The 22248-nt window shown below is 44.2% G+C and overlaps 1 protein-coding gene across 7 annotated transcripts in view; it reads right to left on the bottom strand.

Moving 5' to 3' along the window:
• LOC139371368 (transcriptional enhancer factor TEF-5-like) overlaps positions 1-22248 on the bottom strand; it is a 72080-nt gene that overhangs the window by 17650 nt on the left and 32182 nt on the right. For 5 of the 7 annotated variants that reach the window (XM_071111724.1, XM_071111725.1, XM_071111723.1 and 2 more), the window contains exons 3-4: positions 18450-18699; positions 1238-1302 (exon numbers count right to left, since the gene is read on the bottom strand). In XM_071111724.1, coding sequence (XP_070967825.1) covers positions 1238-1302; positions 18450-18573 — 189 coding nt within the window. In that variant the 5' untranslated portion in view covers positions 18574-18699. Of the gene's footprint in view, positions 1-1237; positions 1303-18449; positions 18700-22248 lie in introns of those variants that run through there. The other 2 variants (XM_071111730.1, XM_071111731.1) reach the window with 1 other exon arrangement.

The raw sequence follows: 22248 nt of genomic DNA, 5'->3' as shown, positions 1-22248 counted from the left end.
GCACCAAAGTACATTCATCTCCAGGAAACAGAACGCGTTTCCTTCCTGAGCAGTATGACGGCAGCGTGGTCCCATGGTGTTTATATTTGCGTACTATTGTTTGTACAGATTAATGTGATAACTTCAGGTGTTTTTGAAATTGCTCCCATGGATGAACCAGACTTGTGGAGGTCTACAATGTTTTTCTGAGGTCTTGGTCAATCTGAGGTCAATTTATTTTGATTTTCCCATGATGCCAAGCAAAGAGGCACTAAGTTTGAAGGTAAGCTTGAAATATATCCACAGGTACACCTCCAATTTACTCAAATGATTAGCCTATCAGAAGCTTCTAAAGCCATGACATCATTTTCTGGAATTTTCCAAACTGTTTAAAGGCACAGTCAACTTACTGTATGTAAACTTCTGACCAGCTGAAATTGTGATACAGTGAATTATAAGTGAAATAATCTGTCTGTAAACAATTGTTGCAAAAATGACTTGTGCCATGCACAAAGTAGATGTCCTAATCGATTTGCCAAAACTATAGCTTGTTAACATGACATTTTTGGAGTGGCTGAAAAACAAGTTTTAATGACTCCAACCTAAGTGTATGTAAACTTCCGACTTCAACTGTAGTTTCCATGTTACAAATGTTACAGCTACAGGATATCTAATACGTCTTGTAGACTTTTCTATCTCAATGCCATCAGACTGTTAAACAGCCGTCACTAGCACAGTGAGAATGCAGCCTACATACACAGACTTGAAATCATTTGCCACTAAATGGAACACTCGTCACTTTTTCACTTTAATAATGTTTACATATCTTGCATTACTTATCTCATATGTATATACTGTATTCTATACTATCTACAGTATCTCAGTCTATGCCGCTCTGACATTGTCCGTCCATATGTTAATATATTCTTAATTCCATTCCTTTACTTAGATTTGTGTGTATTAGGTATTTGTTGTGAAATTGGCAGAGATGTTACTTGTTAGATATTACTGCACTGTCGGAACAAGAAGCACAAGCATTTCGCTATACCCGCAATAACATCTGCTAAACACGTGTAAGTGACAAAAAACATTTGATTTAATTTGACTTCTAATAATAAATGTAGGTAAAATCGTTCAGGATATGAGTGTCTGCTAAATGACTTCAGTGTAAATGTAATGTAAAATCAAGTCATTATAAAGTCTGAGTGGTAAAACATTTTTATCAACCCATTGCTGTAAAATAAAAAAGTATTGTTACCTGTTTTCTGGTGCGGGTTTTGCCTGTCCTCAGCTTGATGTATCTAGCTATCAACTCATTACGACCTGGAACAGAGAGGTGAACAACACCATGAAGAATACAACCTGGAAACGAATCTCATTGACACATTTAGCAACCATACAGCTTTTCTATAGCTGGTACACAGACGGTAAAAGAGTAGGCTCTGAACTATGGTCAGTTAAGCATTTTTCACCCAAAAGATTGTTCATATTTGGAAAGAAAAGGCTGATTCTAGATCTGTGTCTGTGGGCTACTTCTACGTTAACATGATTATCCAAAACAAACACAAGGTGGAGCTAAAGGTCTGCTGGTAAATAGCTACAGGATCTCAACAGAATGCTAGGTGCCACACACCGTCGACCTCCCAAAAGGTTCTTCTTTGGAACACACACATTACTCAACCTCTCAGTCAGTAGGCGAACATTTCTTTATATCACTGACCCTGGGACACCACTTCCAAAATGTTTTCAACAGGCGTATAAAACAACGACAACTGGCTAGTTCAGGAGCTTTGATTTCATTAGCTAGTCTGACACCTCCTGACTTTTAGCTCATGCGTCACATAATTACAGACACAGTACTTTTAAAAAAATAGAAGGAACATGTTGTTCATTATGTAACATCTACACTTGACATTCTGCACAAACAGGTCGGGCAGAGAAGGGCCTTCTATTCTTGGCTTTAATGGCTTTATCTCAGACAGATGACAGGGGCTTTAAAGGGGTTACTTTTCTCTGAATGCAACTTATCTGAACATTTTTCAAAAGAGAGAAACCGAACAGTGGAATCTATCAATGCTCAAAGTGATTAGTATTTTCCAGGGTTGTTAGGTCAAGTTTGTTGGATTTTTCAGGTACAGTTTGTGTTTCTTTGTACTAGGTAGGGAGGTCTGCATCTCAAAAATCTAATTTTAACATTTGCTGACTAGTAAGAGAAATTATAGGAAGTTCCCCCAAGAGGATCGGTGTGAATGTGCATCAGTATATATCTGTGTTTATGTGAAAGAAGGAGATAAATAAATAGAGCGAGAAAAAGAGAGCGAAAGAAAGGGAGAAAGAGAGAAAACGGTATCATGAATAATGACCTAAACTCCCCCACAAACCAGCCACCCGCTCATGGCACTCACTCTAAAACACATACACACACACGTTTGTTTTACTATCCTTGTGGGCACCAAACAATTTGTGACTGACTGCCTTGATTCGGTCTCATGTAGCAACATTTGAATTATTTGTTTATTTATTTAAATTTCGATAAAAGCAGAGACACAGAGCTACTAAATTGTATATCATACACTGCATTTGAGGAACAATGGAAAAGTAATTCTGCTTTGAAAGTTGATAAACTTGTAACCACACTTTAAAGAAAATGGCCTTTGAATGTTTTGCTAGACCTACTTGAGAGCTTTTATTTGTCTACATACATTCAGCATTGTTCACACACTCTTTTTTATTTATTTTTTATTTATCCGTTATTTTACCAGGTAAGTTGACTGAGAACACGTTCTCATTTGCAGCAATGACCTGGGGAATAGTTACAGGGGAGAGGAGGGGGATGAATGAGCCAATTGTAAACTGGGGATTATTAGGTGACCGTGATGGTTTGAGGGCCAGATTGGGAATTTAGCCAGGACACCGGGGTTAACACCCCTACTCTTACGATAAGTGCCATGGGATCTTTAATGATCTCAGAGAGTCAGGACACCCATTTAACGTCCCATCCGAAAGACGGAACCCTACACAGGGCAGTGTCCCCAATCACTGGGGCATTGTGATATTTTTTTTAGACCAGAGGAAAGAGTGCCTCCTACTGGCCCTCCAACACCACTTCCAGCAGCATCCATCCAGGGACTGACCAGGACCAACCCTGCTTAGCTTCAGAAGCAAACCAGCAGTGGTATGCAGGGTGGAATGCTGCTAAGCTTTAGCTCCACCAATCTCTTTAAGGGTTGATCCGAGCGTTCTGTCCTAAAAACAGCAGTCAAAAACCCAAGCTATCTGGCTAACAGTTGTCGCAGTGACATTCTATTAAAATGGACACTTGCCTAGTGGAGTCTTTTGTTAAAACATGTAGCTAGCTAGCTAAACAATTAACCATAATCACAACTCATGACGTTACTACCCTGTGTGAATCTGCAGGTAGCTAACCAACCAGGTTCAATGTTAGCTAGCTAACAATAGGCTATAACAAGCAAATGGTTCTGAGATACGAATAATAAGTTCATACACGTAACGTTTGCTAGCAAGCCAGCCAGCTAACGTTAGCTAGCTACCTAACAGTACACTTTAACTTGAAATGAAAACCACTTTGTCAAAATTAGAAATGTGTAATACCTAAAAAAAAATGTAGCTAGCTAGACTATCTTACCCGTATTCATGGTTGGACGCTTCTCCCTGTCACGGATGCTATGGTTGCCCTTAGTTTGAAGATGTAATCCGGAGACAGGTGTTTTCTCCATCTCCTTAGCTATCATACTCTAATTCCACTGATTTCAAAACTCGGTCCTACAGAAAGTGGAGAGCAACACTTATGCAGTTCTACTAAGCAATATATATATATTTTTAAAGCAGCGTTAGACAGGATTACCTACACATGCTAACCAGCTCAAATAGACAGAATTATATTCGTATTTACAGATGACATACAAGTTTGTTATTCACAATGACGGCCAACCCCAGCCAAACCCTCCCCTAATCCGAACAACACTGGGCCAATTGTGCACCACACTATGAGACTCCTGATTACAGCCAGATGTGATACAGCCCAGGATCAAACCAGGGTCAGTAGCGACACCTCCTGCACTGTGATGCAGTGCCTTAACCGCTGTGCCACTCGGGAGCCCGAAAGGAACATGAAAGTCCACATGTTCTGCCAAACAAACACATTTTTATAAAAATAAAAAAATATTACTTTCAAACTGCTCTCGTGTGAAGTAGTGACCCGCGACATACGCCTAGTTTCCTGAAACAGGTCACGTTTATTCCCATTCAAAATCATTTTATCCCTAACCCCTAACCTAAACCCCTAACTCCTAATCCTAATTGTAACCCTAACCCTAAACCTATCCCCTAAGCCTGAAATGGCCTTTTTCCTTGTGAGGACCAGCGAAATGCCCACACTTGTCCGAATGTTCCTTGTTTTGGATTTCTGGTCTCCACAAGGATAGTAAAACAAAACACACACACACACACAGTCCAAGTTACGAACAAAGGATAGCCAAAGCTTTACATTATTGCAAACCCATGTTGAAAAAAGCCCTGTGACAGGCCAAGCCAACTGACTTCAGACAACATCTCAGACACAATGACAGGAGAAAAGCTGACAATATGCATTTTTCCTTGGTCCTTGGCCTGCTTTAAGCTCTGCTCTGCTTGGTGTAATTAACATAAAAGTACTACATGTTAGGAGATGAGTGCTGGCAGGACTTGAGCCCTCTCTCTCTCTCTCTCCTTTTGTTCTCTCTCTTCCCCTGTCTATCTCTCTCTCCCTCATCTATCTCTCTCTCTCTCTCTCTCTCCCCCCTATCGCTCTGTCTCTTTCTCTCTCTCTACTGAGATGAGCTGCTTGGCCAGCCGATACTGAACTGAAGCAGCCAGTCAGTCAGCCAGCGGCCCCTCCCCCTGGATTAGGAGGGACACACCCGCCCCAGCGCCTCCACATTCCTAGCATTCCTCCCAGCCTGTCACATCTGTGCTAGCCAGTCTGATTGGCCAGGTCCCTACTAGCGCAGCCGGTGCGGACTGCGGACACACACATGCACACAGCGCTAAGCAAGGGTTAACTGGCTGGGGTGGAGGTTGAGGGTGGGGTGAGGGGTTGGGGGTGAGCGGTACGGGGTCAAGGGTCAGGGGTTGAGGAGGGAGGATTAAAAAAATATACACTGCTCAAAAAAATAAAGGGAACACTTAAACAACACAATGTAACACCAAGTCAATCACACTTCTGTGAAATCAAACTGTCCACTTAGGAAGCTACACTGATTGACAATAAATTTCACATGCTGTTGTGCAAATGGAATAGACAACAGGTGGAAATTATAGGCAATTAGCAAGACACCCCCAATAAAGGAGTGGTTCTGCAGGTGGTAACCACAGACCACTTCTCAGTTCCTATGCTTCCTGGCTGATGTTTTGGTCACTTTTGAATGCTGGCGGTGCTTTCACTCTAGTGGTAGCATGAGACGGAGTCTACAACCCACACAAATGGCTCAGGTAGTGCAGCTCATCCAGGATGGAACATCAATGTGGCAAGAAGGTTTGCTGTGTCTGTCAACGTAGTGTCCAGAGCATGGAGACCAGGAGAAAGGCCAGTACATCAGGAGACATGGAGGAGGCCGTAGCAGGGCAACAAACCAGCAGCAGGACCGCTACCTCCGCCTTTGTGCAAGGAGGAGCAGGAGGAGCACTGCCAGAGCCCTGCAAAATGACCTCCAGCAGGCCACAAATGTGCATGTGTCTGCTCAAACGGTCAGAAACAGACTCCATGAGGGTGGTATGAGGGCCGAACGTCCATAGGTGGGGGTTGTGCTTACAGCCCAACATCGTGCAGGACGTTTGGCATTTGCCAGAGAACACCAAGATTGGCAAATTCGCCACTGGCGCCCTGTGCTCTTCACAGATGAAAGCAGGTTCACACTGGGCACGTGACAGACGTGATAGAGTCTGGAGACGCCGTGGAGAACGTTCTGCTGCCTCCAACATCCTCCAGCATGACCGGTTTGGCGGTGGGTCAGTCATGGTGTGGGGTGGCATTTCTTTGGGGGGCCGCACAGCCCTCCATGTGCTCGCTAGAGGTAGCCTGACTGCCATTAGGTACCGAGATGAGATTCTCAGACCCCTTGTGTGACCATATGCTGGTGCGGTTGGCCCTGGGTTCCTCCTAATGCAAGACAATGCTAGACCTCATGTGGCTGGAGTGTGTCAGCAGTTCCTGCAAGAGGAAGGCATTGATGCTATGGACTGGCCCGCCCGTTCCCCAGACCTGAATCCAATTGAGCACATCTGGGACATCATGTCTTGCTCCATCCACCAACACACTGTACAGGAGTTGGCGGATGCTTTAGTCCAGGTCTGGGAGGAGATCCCTCAGGAGACCATCCACCACCTCATCAGGAGCATGCTCAGGCGATGTAGGGTGAGGTCATACAGGCATGTGGAGGCCACACACACTACTGAGCCTCATTTTGACTTGTTTTAAGGACATTACATCAAAGGATCAGTCTGTAGTGTGGTTTTCCACTTTAATTTTGAGTGACTCCAAATCCAGACCAAATCCAGAAATTTGATTTCCATTGATACTTTTTGTATGATTTTGTTGTCAGCACATTCAACTATGTAAAGAAAAAAGTATTTAATAAGAATATTTCATTCATTCAGATCTAGGATGTGTTATTTTAGTGTTCCCTTTATTTTTTTGAGCAGTGTATATATATTTAACCTTTATTTAACCAGGTAGGCAAGTTGAGAACAAGTTCTCATTTAAAATTGCGACCTGGCCAAGATAAAGCAAAGCAGTTCGACACATTCAACAACACAGAGTTACACATGGAGTAAAACAAACATACAGTCAATAATACAGTAGAAAAATAAGTCTATATACGATGTGAGCAAATGAGGTGAGATAAGGGAGGTAAAGGCAAAAAAAGGCCATGGTGGCAAAGTAAATACAATGGGTTTGGCGACGAGTATGAAGTGAGGGCCAGCCAACGAGAGCGTATAGGTCGCAGTGGTGGGTAGTATATTGGGCTTTGGTGACAAAATGGATGGCACTGTGATAGACTGCATCCAATTTATTGAGAAGGGTATTGGAGGCTATTTTGTAAATGACATCGCCAAAGTCGAGGATCGGTAGGATGGTCAATTTTACGAGGGTATGTTTGGCAGCATGAGTGAAGGATGCTTTGTTGCGAAATAGGAAGCCAATTCTAGATTTAACTTTGGATTGGAGATGTTTGATGTGAGTCTGGAAGGAGAGTTTACAGTCTAACCAGACACCTAGGTATTTGTAGTTGTCCACATATTCTAAGACAGAACTGTCCAGAGTAGTGATGCTGGACGGGCGGGCAGGTGCAGGCAGCGATCGGATGAAGAGCATGCATTTAGTTTTACTTGTATTTAAGAGCAGTTGGAGGTCACGGAAGGAGAGTTGTATGGCATTGAAGCTCGTCTGGAGGGTTGTTAACACAGTGTCCAAAGAAGGGCCAGAAGTATACAGAATGGTGTCGTCTGCGTAGAGGTGGATCAGAGACTCACCAGCAGCAAGGATGATATGTATGAGGGTGCCCGTGTTTACAACTTTGATGTGGTACCTGGTAGGTTCATTGATAATTTGTATGAGATTGAGGGCATCAAGCTTAGATTGTAGGATGGCTGGGGTGTTAAGCATGTTCCAGTTTAGGTCACCTAGCAGCACGAGCTCTGAAGATAGATGGGGGGCAATCAGTTCACATATCGCGACCAGAGCACAGCTGGGGGCAGAGAGGGGTTTATAGCAGGCGGCAACAGTGAGAGACTTGTTTTTTAAGTGTTGGATTTTTAAAAGTAGAAGTTCAAATAGTTTGGGTACAGACCTGGATAGTAGGACAGAACTCTGTAGGCTATCTCTGCAGTAGATTGCAACACCTCCCCCTTTGGCCGTTCTATCTTGTCTGAAAATGTTGTAGTTAGGGATGGAGATTTCAGAGTTTTTGGTGGTCTTCCTAAGCCAGAATTCAGACACGGCTAGGACATCCGGGTTGGCAGAGTGTGCTAAAGCAGTGAATAAAACAAACTTAGGGAGGAGGCTTCTGATGTTAACATGCATAAAACCAAGGCTATTACGGTTACAGAAGTCATCAAAAGAGGGCGCCTGGGGAATAGGAGTGGAGCTAGGCACTGCAGGGTCTGGATTCACCTCTACATCACCAGAGGAACAGAGGAGTAGGATAAGGGTACGGCTAAAAGCTATGAGAATTGGTCCTCTAGGACGTCCGGAACAGAGAGTAAAAGGATGTTTCTGGGGGCGATAAAATAGCTTCAAGGTATAATGTACAGACAAAGGTATGGTAGGATGTGAATACAGTGGAGGTAACCCTAGGCATTGAGTGATGATGAGAGAGATTTTGTCTCTAGAAATATAATTGAAACCAGGTGATGTCATCGCATGTGTGGGTGGTGGAACTGAGAGATTGGATAAGGTATAATGAGCAGGGCTAGAGGCTCTACAGTGAAATAAGCCAATAAAGATTAACCAGAACAGCAATGGACAAGGCATATTGACAATAAGGAGAGGCATGCTTAGCCGAGTGATCATAAGGGTCGAGTGAGTAGTGAGGTTGGTTGGGGCCTTGGCGATTCATACAGCTAGCCGGGCCATGGGTAGCAAGCTGGCAGAGGATAGAGTTCTGTTTTTAGCCATCTCGTGCGTTTCCGTCGGTAGATTAGTGGGGTTCGGTGTGGTAGAGGGGACCAATCCAATTGGCAAAATATATATAGTTATAGTAACCCAAGAAAATTGTACGATAGACCTATTCAGATAGCAGCCTATAAGACAGCTAACGATTAGCGGGCCACAGATGGGCGTTCAGGTTACGTCGCGACGGAGGGGCCAGTTGGATAACTCCCTCGGGCAGACAACGTTGGTAGTCCAGTCGTGAAGGCCCGGTGGGGCTCTGCATCGGCAGTAAAACGGGTCCGGATAGGTGATTGTAGCCCAGGAGTGGCTGATGGAACTCTTCAGCTGGCTAGCTCCTGAATAATTGATGTTTGCTCCAGGACCGGCATAAGCAATTGTCACTCGGATAGCAGCTAGCTAGCTGCAAGATCCAGGGGTTGAGGGGGGGGGGTGAGGGCTAGGGTGGGCGGAAGGGTGAGGGGTTGGGGTGGAGGGTGAGGGGTTGGGGGGGAGGTGTTTGGGTGGAGGGTGAGTGGTTGGGGGGAAGGGTTAGGGGGAGATTGGGAGTGGAGGGTGAGTGTTTGGGGTGGAGGGTGAGGGTTTGTGGGGAGGGTGGAGAGTGAGGAGTTGGGGGTAGGTGGGCAGCTGGGGGGGAGGTTGGGGGTGGAGGGTGAGGAGTTGGGGTGGGGGTAGGTGGGCAGCTGGGGGGGGATTGGGGTGGAGGGTGAGGAGTTGGGGGGTAAGTGGGCAGCTGGGGGAGGGTGAGGGGTGGAGGGTGAGGGGTTGGGGGTTAGGGTGGAGGGTGAAGAGTTGGGGCGGGGGGTAGGTGGGCAGCTGAGGCTGTAACTCTAGGAGGATACACAAAGCCATAACTGTCTTTACCAACAACTGCCACCTGGCATCAGGGCTGCCCCCCCCACACACACACACACACACCCCTCCCTTCCCAAAATAACCTCTGTGTGTGACCCCTTACCCAACGGACAGTAACACCTGCCACTGACTGTCGCAGTCAGGAGGTGGGAGAGAACAATCACAACCCCCTACACTCCTGGCCCCCGACCCCTACCCTCTTCAGCCCAACTGCTACTATCAATCTTCTGGACTGAGGGAGCAGTGGAACTAACTATCAAACAAATGGAATCTGTTCCCTCTGTACCGAATACACATTTTCAACATAAAAATAACTGGAAATGAGCTTAATTTACAAAGGCAGTTTTAAGAAAACTGTTCTGTGTGTCTTCATTAAAGGTTGTAAGGTTGTAAGTAACTGACTGGGGTTGTGAGCCATGGAATTACCAAGTCTTTTACACAAGACTTTTGCAAAGTAGAAGATTGATTTAGAGAGGCAGACTGGCTAGGCCTGTTCAGACTAGACAGAAGGTTCAGCTAGGCGGAAGAGACGGGGTCTCCCTTCAAGGCCTCAAGTCAGGTGGTGGACAGGTTGGCACACACACACACACACACACACACACACACACACACACACACACACACACACACACACACACACACACACACACACACACACACACACACACACACACACACACACACACACACACACACACACACACACACGAGTGCACACACACACACACTCACAGTCCAAGTTACGAACAAGGACAACTAACACATACACAAGTGTATGCTCACACAATAACTTTCTGTACATCTCCCTCGCTTGCCATCTTACCTCTATCTCAATCAATCGGCAACCACTCTACTTCACCCTGTTTCCATCTCTCTCTCTCTCTCTCTCTCCCTCCCTCCCTCCCTCAGATTGCTCAACACTCAGTTTGCAGAGCCCCGCAGGCTGACTCTGCCGTGATTAACCTCTTCCCTGCCATGACTATCCTATTTTACTGCATGTCCACTGGAATTTTCCACTTACACACTGAGATGGGGAGCAGAGTTAACTCCCTCCCTCCCTCCCTCTGTCTATCTATTTATCTTCCCTCCCTCCCTCCCTCCCTCCCTCCCTCCCTCCCTCCCTCCCTCGCTCCGTCCGTACGTCCGTCCGTCTGTCCGTATGCATGCTTTATTGGCATGGGAAACATATGATAACATTGCCAAAGCAAGTGAGGTAGATAATATACAAAAGTGAAATAAACAATAAAAATGAACAGTAAACATTACACTCACAGAACTTCCAAAATAAAAAAGACATTACAAATGTCATATTATGTATATATACAGTGTTGTAATGATGTCTATCTACTCCCTCCCTCCCTACTATCTCCCTCTGTCTCCCCCTCTCCCTCCATCTCTATCTCGCTCCCTGTCTATCTCCCTCCCTCTCTCACTCTCTCCAACCTTTCACATTGAGGTAATCCTAAATTGCTAACATACTGTTTGGCCATGACAGACAACATTCCTGACATCTCAGCAAGAGAATGACAGGGAAACACCAGGCCCTCTTAGTCATCACATGCTGCTTTCCTTTCCACTCCTCTCTTGTCTATGAAACTCAAGTTCAGGCTAACTAGCATACTCATCTACCAACTGCTGCATATATTACTCTGTCCTTCTACCGACTTCTACTGCATGCAATGAACCCATCGCTCATTCCTAGCGCAGCGTGCAAAGGTCACTAGGAGACATGTGTTTCCCTCCAGTGCCCTATTTTGCTGTTTTTTCCTTCTTACCCAGAGTGCATTGCAGGAGGAGGAGGTGTGCTCAGGGCTTGGCAGCATGCCTTCCTCCAGCAAGATAACACAGGTGAACAATATTTCAGCCGTGCTCCACCACAAAACAAGACACACCCTCCTCCCTTCATCCTCTCTTCCTCCTGACCCCTGAACTCTGCTGGGTGGTGGCCAAATACACACAGACGAATCATGGCCTCCATGTTCCAACCATTTTGAGGGTGTTCTACTTATTGATTTTTAATTCCAAAATATATTTTTCATCTTAAGGTCATCTGACATTCTGACCATAGGGAGAAACCGGGGAAATTCTGAGTGCCACATGATATCTGTGGTCAGTAGTCATCAGGGAACACTACCGATTTCCCACAAGAACATTCCTTGTGGAAAAATCCAGATGGAATTCCCAACAGGAGGGATGATGATGACTTGCCTGGTTTTGGAGGCCACGGCATTGGACTTGCAGCGCTTCTCCAGTCAGAGACTGTGGAGTAGACAGTATTACACACAGTGCAATCGTTAAAATTCCCCCGGCCTCACGTCAGGGCAGAATTTAGATGTCTGAGGTCATCGCCTTGTGAGAATGCTTCTTCTGGGTTGGGGGCATGCCTCGCTGCCAGGAGGGCCTCAGATGACGTAAATGGATAGGGTGTTTACTGGTTTGGAAAAAAGAAAGCGGCCGCTCTTCTTGACCTCTACTGGGGGTCTTGACAGTGTGCTGCTTAGGGAGGGAACACGATGCAGTTTGACCTGCCACTTCTGTTGTGCTCCTTTTCTGAGAAACAACACTGGGATATAGGTTCTGAAAACTTCACTGTCCTGCTAAACCAGGAGAGGAGCCACCATCTTGCTTTTCCATTAAAGTCTCTTCTTCAATAGACTCGAGGGAAGGTCAATAGACAGACAGAGGTTAAACCATGGCAATGTTGTCAGAGGAAACTGTGCACTTCTGCAGTGCTATTATCGCGCAATTGGCAATACATGAATAAATTCACAGACAACTGAAAGGTGTTAATCTGGTCCATTCTCATTCATAGTAGGTTACCTGTAACACCCAGCCAACCAACTATGAAATAGCATTTAGCAACAGGTCCCTCTGACATATATCAATGTCAATGAATACGCTATAGCTAGCTAGCTAGCCATCCAGTCAGATCAGATACAGTTAAAAGGATGTAACTGTAACCGGAGGCAGACTCAACACCACATCCCCCAGGAGAGGAGAGCTAGTCAGAGTTTCGGTTTATACTGCAGCCAGCCTAGCCAGAAACGCAGCTAACACAGCAGCAGCTAGCACAGCGGCAGTTAACACAATGGCAGCTAGCACAGCGGCAGTTAACACAATGGCAGCTAGCACAGCGGCAGTTAGCGCAACGACAGCTAACACAGCGGCAGCTAGCACAGCGGCAGTTAGCACAACGACAGCTAGCACAGAGGCAGCTAGCACAGCGGCAGTTAACACAATGGCAACTAGCACAGCGGCAGTTAGCACAACGACAGCTAGCACAGAGGCAGCTAGCCCACGGCAGCTAGCAGCTTAGTCATATGTCTGTCCACTAACAATCAAATCTGTCTCAGAACCCAAAGAATGACATTCCTGATAGACGCATGCTAAACATTCCATTTTACAGAGGCAAGGACAGAACAACAATGCAGACAGCCATGAAAATAAAACAACAAAAAATCCCTTAAATATATATAGTCTTGAAAAACGTTCTGATAGAAGCCGATGTTGGATTTAAAATGGTTTCAAAAGTGCAGGATTCAATTTAAGTTTATGAGACATGAACAATAATTAAAGGACTTGATGGTTACACAACAGGACTTGAGGAGACTCAGCCTATCATCTCCTCAGCCAATATCATCTCCTCAGCATATATCATCTCCTCAGCCTATATCATCTCCTCAGCCAATATCATGCTGGTTAACATAACACTGTTCCCCAAAACCAAGAGGTTTTGTGAGGACATTGTGAAGTCAAACCCCCCGAATAAGCCCACATCTCAACCCATGCTCCATGCATTTCCTGACTATTCACATTTCAATCTGTTTTATGTTCTCCAACTTGGCTGTCTTATTCAAAACCAGTGCCCAGCCAGCCATTTCCCTGTTTTGTCACCCATCAGCAGCCCAGCCAGCCAATCCCCTGTTTTGTCACCCATCAGCAGCCCAGCCAGCCAATCCCCTGTTTTCTCACCCATCATAGGGAGAAAGAGTAACTTTAGACAAATGCAGCCAGTTTCTAACACCTGAATGTTTTATGATTCTAATCAGCAACTTGCCAATTTCTCCATCTGGATGCAGTGGATTTCAGCAAGTAACATGCTCTCTCCACCTGCGTTTTAATGAACATGCTGGTGGAGGAAATAGCTTAGATCCCTATAGGACCGTGTGAAGGTTTTATAGCACTCTTTGCAATGGTTTTGTTTCCATGGTTCGATTTATGGCGTTAAACAATTGCAAAGTCGGTCCAACTGGTTCAGGAAGCAGGAAAAGCTATTCTGGAGACCAGGTGAGAGACCGTGCATAACTGGTTATGGCAAGAAGCACCTTAGTGTGTTAGACTGACATGAAGTTATAAAGGACACTTGGTTTTTCCACTTTCCTAATTCACAGTCTAAGGACTGCAGATGAGGAAGAGAAGAGCAATAAATGGCAGGTGGCAAATAGCTGGAGACAGCACTGACAGGTGATGACACTGACAGAACCGGTTTGAAGCGTTAAGGAAAGCCAGGTGAAAACCAAGCTAAGGGGAGCTGCCTGTGGTGTCTTCTGGGTAACTAAGCTCCAGCTCTGATGCTATGTTTCTAGTGAGACTGGAACAACCAGCCCCTGGGTCAGGGGACGACAGGCTCAGACCTGTTCGGTTTCTGAGCACTATCAGAAAAAATTGCTGTGACACATCGTATGGGAGAGCATATATGCATTGAGCAAGGACAGCTAGAGCCTCACCATGATGTTGTGATAAGAATGATGAAAAAATATATCAAGTAATATTAAACATAAAAGAAACAGGATGTGTCTTTCTATAGGTTGTAATCAATAACATCATATTGAAACATTCCATTCCCAGCTTGGGGGGCAAGCCGCAGCATGCTCCAATGCATTACAGCAGAACACAGCTGGAATACACACTACATCTCTCAATATATTGGCCCCCATTTAATTGGAAATTTGAGTGACATAATATTACACTGTACTTTACCTGACAATTATGTGTGGTTTAGGTACATTTTCCGTTCGTAGTGGCCTCTGCCTGTAAAGCAGCAGAAGGGCACAGATGCCCATGTAACGCTAGCTAGAAATAATGTTTGCCAGCTAGCAACTTTGTAAAGTCGCCTCAACATTATGGTAAGCTCTATACTTTTTATCTCCAACCAACATACCTTAGCTAGCTAATATTATACCTCTTTCAGAATTGATTTTAAGGCTGTTTATCCACGATTGCTGCTGGAAACCAACTTATAAAGATATTGAATAATGGACCAGCTATACCTATTGCCTATAGTAGTAATGACAGTAGTCAAGACAGACAACTTTACCAGAACAAGTTTAGACTCAAAATATAAGCTACTTGCCGATGTCAAGCTCTTCACAAAAGCCTTCTCTGATGAAGCAAGCTAAATGACACGAGCTTAGCTATATCCCGAAAGGATATACTACCCTCACGTAGCCTCTCTTAAACAATTGGTAGTCTTAAACAATCGGTAGTCTTAAACAATTGGTAGTCTTAAACAATCGGTAGTCTTAAACAATCGGTAGTCTTAAACAATTGGTAGTCTTAAACAATTGGTAGTCTTAAACAATCGGTAGTCTTAAACAATTGGTAGTCTTAAACAATTGGTAGTCTTAAACAATCGGTAGTCTTAAACAATTGGTAGTCTTAAACAAATCTACTTTGAAACAAAAGCATACAACTCACACACATGGTTATGGGCTTAAAAAGACCATGTCAGATATAAAGTTGGAATGAATTACATTTTGAGTTAGTATCCCAATATTATCACAAGACTGAGATATAACAAAAACTTTGACTTAGTAACACCAGATTTTCAGTGTTTTATATTATTTTATCATATTTATTAATTGTGAAATTATAAAAAATATTCATTATAAAAAATATTAATTTGATTGCAGGAAAGTACTACATGCTATCCACAAAGTTGAGCATTCACAATGTTGTGCATTCACAATGTTCCTGGCATTGTCTGTTGTGATGTTGGGCCTCTCAAGTTTCCTCTCCGTGTGGGAGGTGGGAATTTACCAGTTGTGAAGTCCTAAATAACAGTTGGATGCATTCATCTGATTTGAACTAGTTGAGAAATGCAGATTGGCTAATGTCCAACAAGCTGCGTTAACCATAAACTAACAGTACAGCTATCATGCTTATAAACAAATTATAGAGTAAAAAAAAAAAAACATGAATACGTTGCTTTTTATAAATAAAGTTTTGTTGTTGCATTTAACTGCTGGAAATAGTGTTATAGAGGCCATTTCGTTACGTCAGAGGTCACCATGTGGGAGAAGTGGACGCTCAAAATGATAAACGAGATTTGCACAAGTAAATACCAGTTGCAGGGATGTTCAAGTGTAGTTTTCCCAGTCATATGTGGTAAACTCCATAGAGAATGATAGAGGCCTCTAGTGGGCAAAATGCCGTGTTAAAATGGGAAACTGGGTCCCACTAGGCACACACGTCAATTCAACGTCTATTCAACGTTGGTTCAAAGTAATTTCATTGAAATTATGTGGAAACAACATTGAATCAACCAGTGTGTGTCCGGTGGGTTGGAACTTACAACTTCTTTGGATGGTCCCTCCTGGTGACCCTGTTGGAGTCATGTCCAACTGGGTCATCAGGAGGGATCAGCCAATCGTGAAGAAGAAAACTCACTACTTCAAAATGAAGATTGCCTGAATGGCGCTGCCACTGCTGTCACGGGCGCCACAATGGCACAGATACAAAGATAAGTCCTTTATCTATCTCTATGGGTACATTTCTACTTCCATCTTGGTTATGAACACACCATGACACTGCCTCCTTCACTGCCAGATACGCAAGTGTGACTCATACACGGGGCGTGTCTGTAGTATGGTACATCTCCCACTCCGGGGTAATGTGATGGCTGTCACTGTTAAGTAAGCACAACACAGGGTGCATTGGATAATTCATTGAAATCTTCGGCTTTGGCTTGCTTAAATAGTTTCAAGCTTCAAGTTTTAATGGTACATGCACAAGTACAGTGAAATGCCTTTCTTGCAAGCTCTGACTGCCTTTCTTGCAAGCTCTATCAGTTTGCAAGAAAGGGTAATACCTGTTTTCTGAAATGGGTGCAAGAGGGAAGTTCGTAACTTAGCATGTTCATCCTATTCTCAACAACCGGGAATAGGCATACTGTATATCCGCAGCTATAAACCAGACTGTAAAAAATCTAAACATAGTCAACCTATCGTTCTTGTAATTTCTTTGGCCAGATCAGAATCAGCTGCCAAGGGCTGCTTGAAGATGTGTTGTGTTGTTGTCTCTTTGCGTTTCCATCTTGCTCCGGTATAGGCTACTGGGGTGATGTCGGTGTAAATATGTCAACATATTTGAGGTGTTGGCAGCTGCATAAACTATTCTCATTGAGTGTGGCGACATACTGTTAACATTTTATCCACAACTCTCTGTCCACCGCCATTTTAATATACGGGAAGCCAAAATGTTCCCAAACTGGAGGATCCTCCAATTCTGGTTTATCGACCCCACCACTCACCACAATCATACAGAACTAGTTCCTAGCTGCGCCTCACACAAGGACTGTTTGAAATGCGGCAATTAAGATTTGAATTTGGATTACAACGCATGCATAGGCTCTAGTTGTTTTAACGGAATAGACTGTAATGTTTGTTCAGCTCAGATTTACTCAAGAGGCATAGGCCTACAATGCAGCGTAGGCATAGCCTATAGGCCAGCGTTTCCCAAACTCGGGCCTGGGGATCCCAAGGGGTGAACGTTTTGGTTTTTGCCCTAGCACTACACAGCTTATTCAAATGATGAACTCATTATCAAGATTGTATCATTTGAATCAGTTGTATAGTGCTAAGGCAAAAAACGAAATGTGCAGCCCTTGGGCTCCCCAGGACCATGGTTGGCATACACTGCTATAGGCCTAGTATTTTATTTGAACTATTTTAATGTATTCATTCACAGTGTGTACTGAACCGAGGTCCCCATACCGAACCGAGGTCCCCATATCTAACCGAGGTCCCCATACCGAACCGAGGTCCCCATACCGAACCATTCGGTACAAATATGTGTACCGTTACACCCCGAATGTTTACTGATCAGAAAATCATGCAGTTACTTGCTTTATAACTATGATATAGACCCTAGCAGGGGCTAAGCAACCCTGTCCCTGGAGTGCCACAGGTACTAAACAATTTTGTTTCAACTCAACACCACACCTGACCATCAACTGAACACACCTGGTCTTCCAGGTCGGTTATATAAAAAACATAGGACCAGGGTGTTGCCTACCACTGACCTAGAGCTTAATGTGCACAATTGTTTTGCATGGAATAATTGGAAATGAGTAGTTCTGATATGCTCATATTACAACCAAATAATTGTAACATTTATTTGAAAATCACACACAGTTCATGTTTTAACAGAGCTTGAGATGCACCTTATTGTGACATTTATTGATAATAACCAATAGACTACAAACTGCTGAGATTTTATTTTCCTTCCTCACTACAGAAGGGAATGGGATCCAAACACATTAAGCCACAGGTGTTTCAATACATGAGCCAGAAAGTGATGGAGGGCAGATTAACACATGGAATGAGTTGGATTTTTGTTTGTGTGTGTGTGTGTACGTTCCAGTTTTATATCTAGTGAAATAAGAATTAGAAAAAGTTTGTTAGGTATAACTACACAAATAAACTACTGTCTAGACTGGATTGGTTGATGACAAAGAATGTGTCTTTCAAGGTCAAACATCAATGATGTGGCAATCAAACCATAGCACCCTGTTTTGGCATCAGTACATTGACTGACTGACACATCAAGTCATTTCAAAAATTAGACTTGATGTTTTTAAGACCATAAAGGGCCCATGATGAAAAAAGGTACCATAAAAAAATGTATTGTGTGTGAGTGTGGGATTGCTTGCTTGTGTTTTACTCACCATACATCTTGCCTTCATCTGAGAGGATGATCTTCCTCCGTCCACAGGGAGGGTAGATGGCCAGGGCCTCCTGGAAGCTCTGCTCTATGTCTGGGCTCCACACCCCCTCGGCGTCCCCATCCATGGCCTTGTCCAGCTCATCGTTCCCCTCTTCCAGCCCATCCTCCGGGCTACCGTTGGCACTCCACTCGTTGGAAGCAATGGTGGCGGCTCCCCCTGGGCCCGACGACGAGCCCCACAGTCAGAGGATCTGGGGGAGAGAGAGAGAGAAAGAGAAGAATACACAGTCATTATCATCATCATCATTGTAACTGCTGTCAACAACTTCATCATCATTGTCACCATTAGCGGGCGAGTACATTTACAATTCAGTCGTATAAAGAAGGCTCCTTTGGTTGTCCGTTTTGAAATCTTTAAATGTATGAACAAACAATACAGCCCTTGATTATTGTTATCATTGACACATATTTATGTGTCTAAAACTGCCAAATGAATTCAAGCTATTCTATAAAACCTTGTTTTAATAGCAAACTAATCAGCAGTGGCCTCAAATAATTATTGTGGTTAGGGGAATGCTTCCCAATGTGGTCGCTTTATGGCTGAGAGCAGGCCGAGATCTTAAGTATTTTTCAAGCTGCCTCTTCTTCATCGTGTTGTAGAGTCCCCTAAGTATCCATCATCCCATGATGCTTGCGTTTTTATATTTGAAATATGGCCGATGTTGAAAAAAATACACATATTGGACAAATATGGGGGAGGCCATTTGGGATGGTCCTATGGGTTAACTCAACTCCTCACATTACAAGAACATTTTGAGGTTCCGCTGAAAAACAAATTCATGAGGGCATCATTGGAACATTTTAAAGTTGCGATGTTGGAAACTTCCATAATGCAACTTCAAAAATATGAAGTGGAGGATTAAAAGAGATGTGAAAAGTAAAGCTATTTAATTGTTTAGTAAAAATCACAACTACCACATGAACATATCTCTTCACTAAAAGACAAAAGATGCACACAAGAGTTGAATAGCGAGAACCGGGTTACCGAGATTTATCAAGATTTCCTTCCCAAACCCTCTCCCCTTTTCAGGGATAAATAACTGTGAGAAATAAATTATTTATATGAACAGCATGACGTGAAATGTAACTGTTAAATGATATGCAATGTCTAAATTTCAAAGGCGATTCTGCTGTCTCTGTTTGAAGATGGCGCCGAAGAACATGGCTGACGTTTTACATTCTCTCAACCAATTGTGCTATTTTGTCAAAAAAAATTGCGTTTCATGTAACTTGTTTTTTAAAACTTATTGTGTACATAATGTTGCTGCTACCGTCTCTGATGACTGAAAATAACTTCTGGACATCAGAAAAGCAATTACTCACCGCGGACAGGAAGAAACCTTTTCCTTTAACGAGTCTGACGAGAAGGATATCCTGCTTTCACTGGAACAGGCCCAGATCCACGTCTTTTGCATGAAGAAAAGACGCCGGAAAAGGGGACGCAGATCGGGGATCCTTCTGAGAAGCCGGAGGCGAGCGAGTAAACTCCCAATGCCTTCCATTCTTCTTGCTAACGTGCAATCATTGGAAAATAAAATTGATGACCTACTATTAAGATTATCCTACCAAAGGGGCATTAAAAACTGTAACATCTTATGTTTCACCGAGACGTGGCTGAGCGAAGATACGGATAATATAGAGTTATCGTGATTTTCCATGCACCGGCAGAACAGAGACGCTACCACTCGTAAGACGAGGGGTGGGTGTGTGTGTCTTTTTGTCAATAACAGCTGGTGCGCGATGTCTAATATTAAAGAAGTCTTGTGTGCAACCAGGGGGGAAAAAATCCTAGACCACCTTTAATCTACACACAGAGACGCATGCAAAGCTCCCCACGTCCCCCATTTGGCAAATCTGACCATAATTCTAACCTCCTGATTCCTGGTTACAAGCAAAAACTAAAGCAGGAAGTTCCAGTGACTCGCTCAATACGGAAGTGGTCAGATGATGCGGATGCTACACTACAGAACTGTTTTGCTAGCACAGACTAGAATATGGTCCGGGATTCATCCAATGGAAACCCAGATGCGAGCTGCCCAGTGACGCGAGCCTACCAGACGAGCTAAATGCCTTTTATGCTCGCTTCGAGGCAAGCAACACTGAAGCATGCATGAGAGCACCAGCTGTTCTGGATGACTGTGTGATAACGCTCTCGGTAGCCGATGTGAACAAAACCTTTAAGCCACTGGGCCAGACGGATTACCAGGACGTGTACTCAAAGCATGCGCGGACCAACTGTCAAGTGTCTTCAATGCCATTTTCAACCTCTCCCTGAACGAATCTGTAATACCTACATGTTTCAAGCAAACCACCATAGTCCCTGTGCCCAAGGATGCGAAGGTAACCTGCTTAAATGATTACTCAATCACACTCCACACAGCCCCTTCTCACCTGGATAAAAGGAACACCTATGTGAGAATGCTGTACACTGACTACAGCTCAGCATTCAACACCATAGTGCCCACGAAGCTCATCACTAAGCTAAGGACTCTGGGACTAAACATCTCCCCCTGCAACTGGATCCTGGACTTCCTGATGGGCCAAAACTGGGGCCCCTCAGGGGTGTGTACTTAGTCCCCTCCTGTATTCCCTGTTCACCCACGACTGCGTGGCCAAACACAACAAACACAACACCATCATTACGTTTGCTGACGACACAACAGTGGTAGGCCTGATCACCAACAACAATGACACGGCCTATAGGGAGGAGGTCTGAGAACTGGCAGTGTGGTGCCAGGACAACAACCTCTCCCTCAATGTGAGTAAGACAATGGGGCTGATCGTGGACTATAGGAAAAGGAGGGCTGAACAGGCCCCCATTAACATCGACGGGGCTATAGTGGAGTGGGTCAAGAGTTTCAAGTTTCTTGGTGTCCACATCACCAACGAACTAACATGGTCCAAACATACCAAGACAGTCATGAAGCGGGCACGACGAAACCTGTTCACCCTCAGGAGACTGAAAAGATTTGGCATGGGTCCCCAGATCCTCAAAAGTTATTACAGCTGCATCATCGAGAGCATCCTCACAGGTTGAATCACCGCCTAGTATGGCAACTGCTCGGCATCTGACCGTAAGGCGCTACAGAAGGTAGTGCGAACGGCCCAGTACATCACTGGGGCCAAGCTTCCTGCCATCCAGGACCTATATAATAGGCGGTGTCAGAGGAAAGTCCATAAAATTGTCAGAGACAAGAAGTTATAGACGTCTTTATCTGCTACCGCACAGCAAGCGGTACCGGAGCGCCAAGTCCAGGACCAAAAGGCTCCTTAACAGCTTCTACCCCCAAGTCATTAGAACGCTGAACAATTCATAAAAATCTATTTTTGTACACTGCTGCTACTCGCTGTTTGTTTGTTAACTATGCATAGTCACTTCACCCCCCCACCTACATGTACAGATTACCTCAACTAGCCTGTACCCCTGCACACTGACTCGGTACCGGTGCCACCTGTATATAGCCTCGTTATTGTTATTCTTATTGTGTTACTTTTTATTTTAGCCTACTTGGTAAATATTTTCTTCTTGAACTGCACTGTTGGTTAAGGGCTTGTAAGTAAGCATTTCACGGTAAAGTCTACACTTGTTGTATTCGGCAAATGTTGCAAATAAAGTTTGATTTTGACTTTAGATTTTTTTTTTATCTGCATGATCAATCATCAACGACCAGGGTGGGGATAGACAGCACATCTCAGTATTGAGCACAGTTCTCAATGCATGTTTATGGTAACTCATTATG

The sequence above is a fragment of the Oncorhynchus clarkii genome, chromosome 17, assembly GCF_045791955.1.
Source record: "Oncorhynchus clarkii lewisi isolate Uvic-CL-2024 chromosome 17, UVic_Ocla_1.0, whole genome shotgun sequence".
Taxonomy (NCBI): domain Eukaryota; kingdom Metazoa; phylum Chordata; class Actinopteri; order Salmoniformes; family Salmonidae; genus Oncorhynchus; species Oncorhynchus clarkii.
The sequence above is the reverse complement of the archived record's forward strand: the minus strand, read 5'-3'. Positions and strand labels throughout refer to the sequence as shown.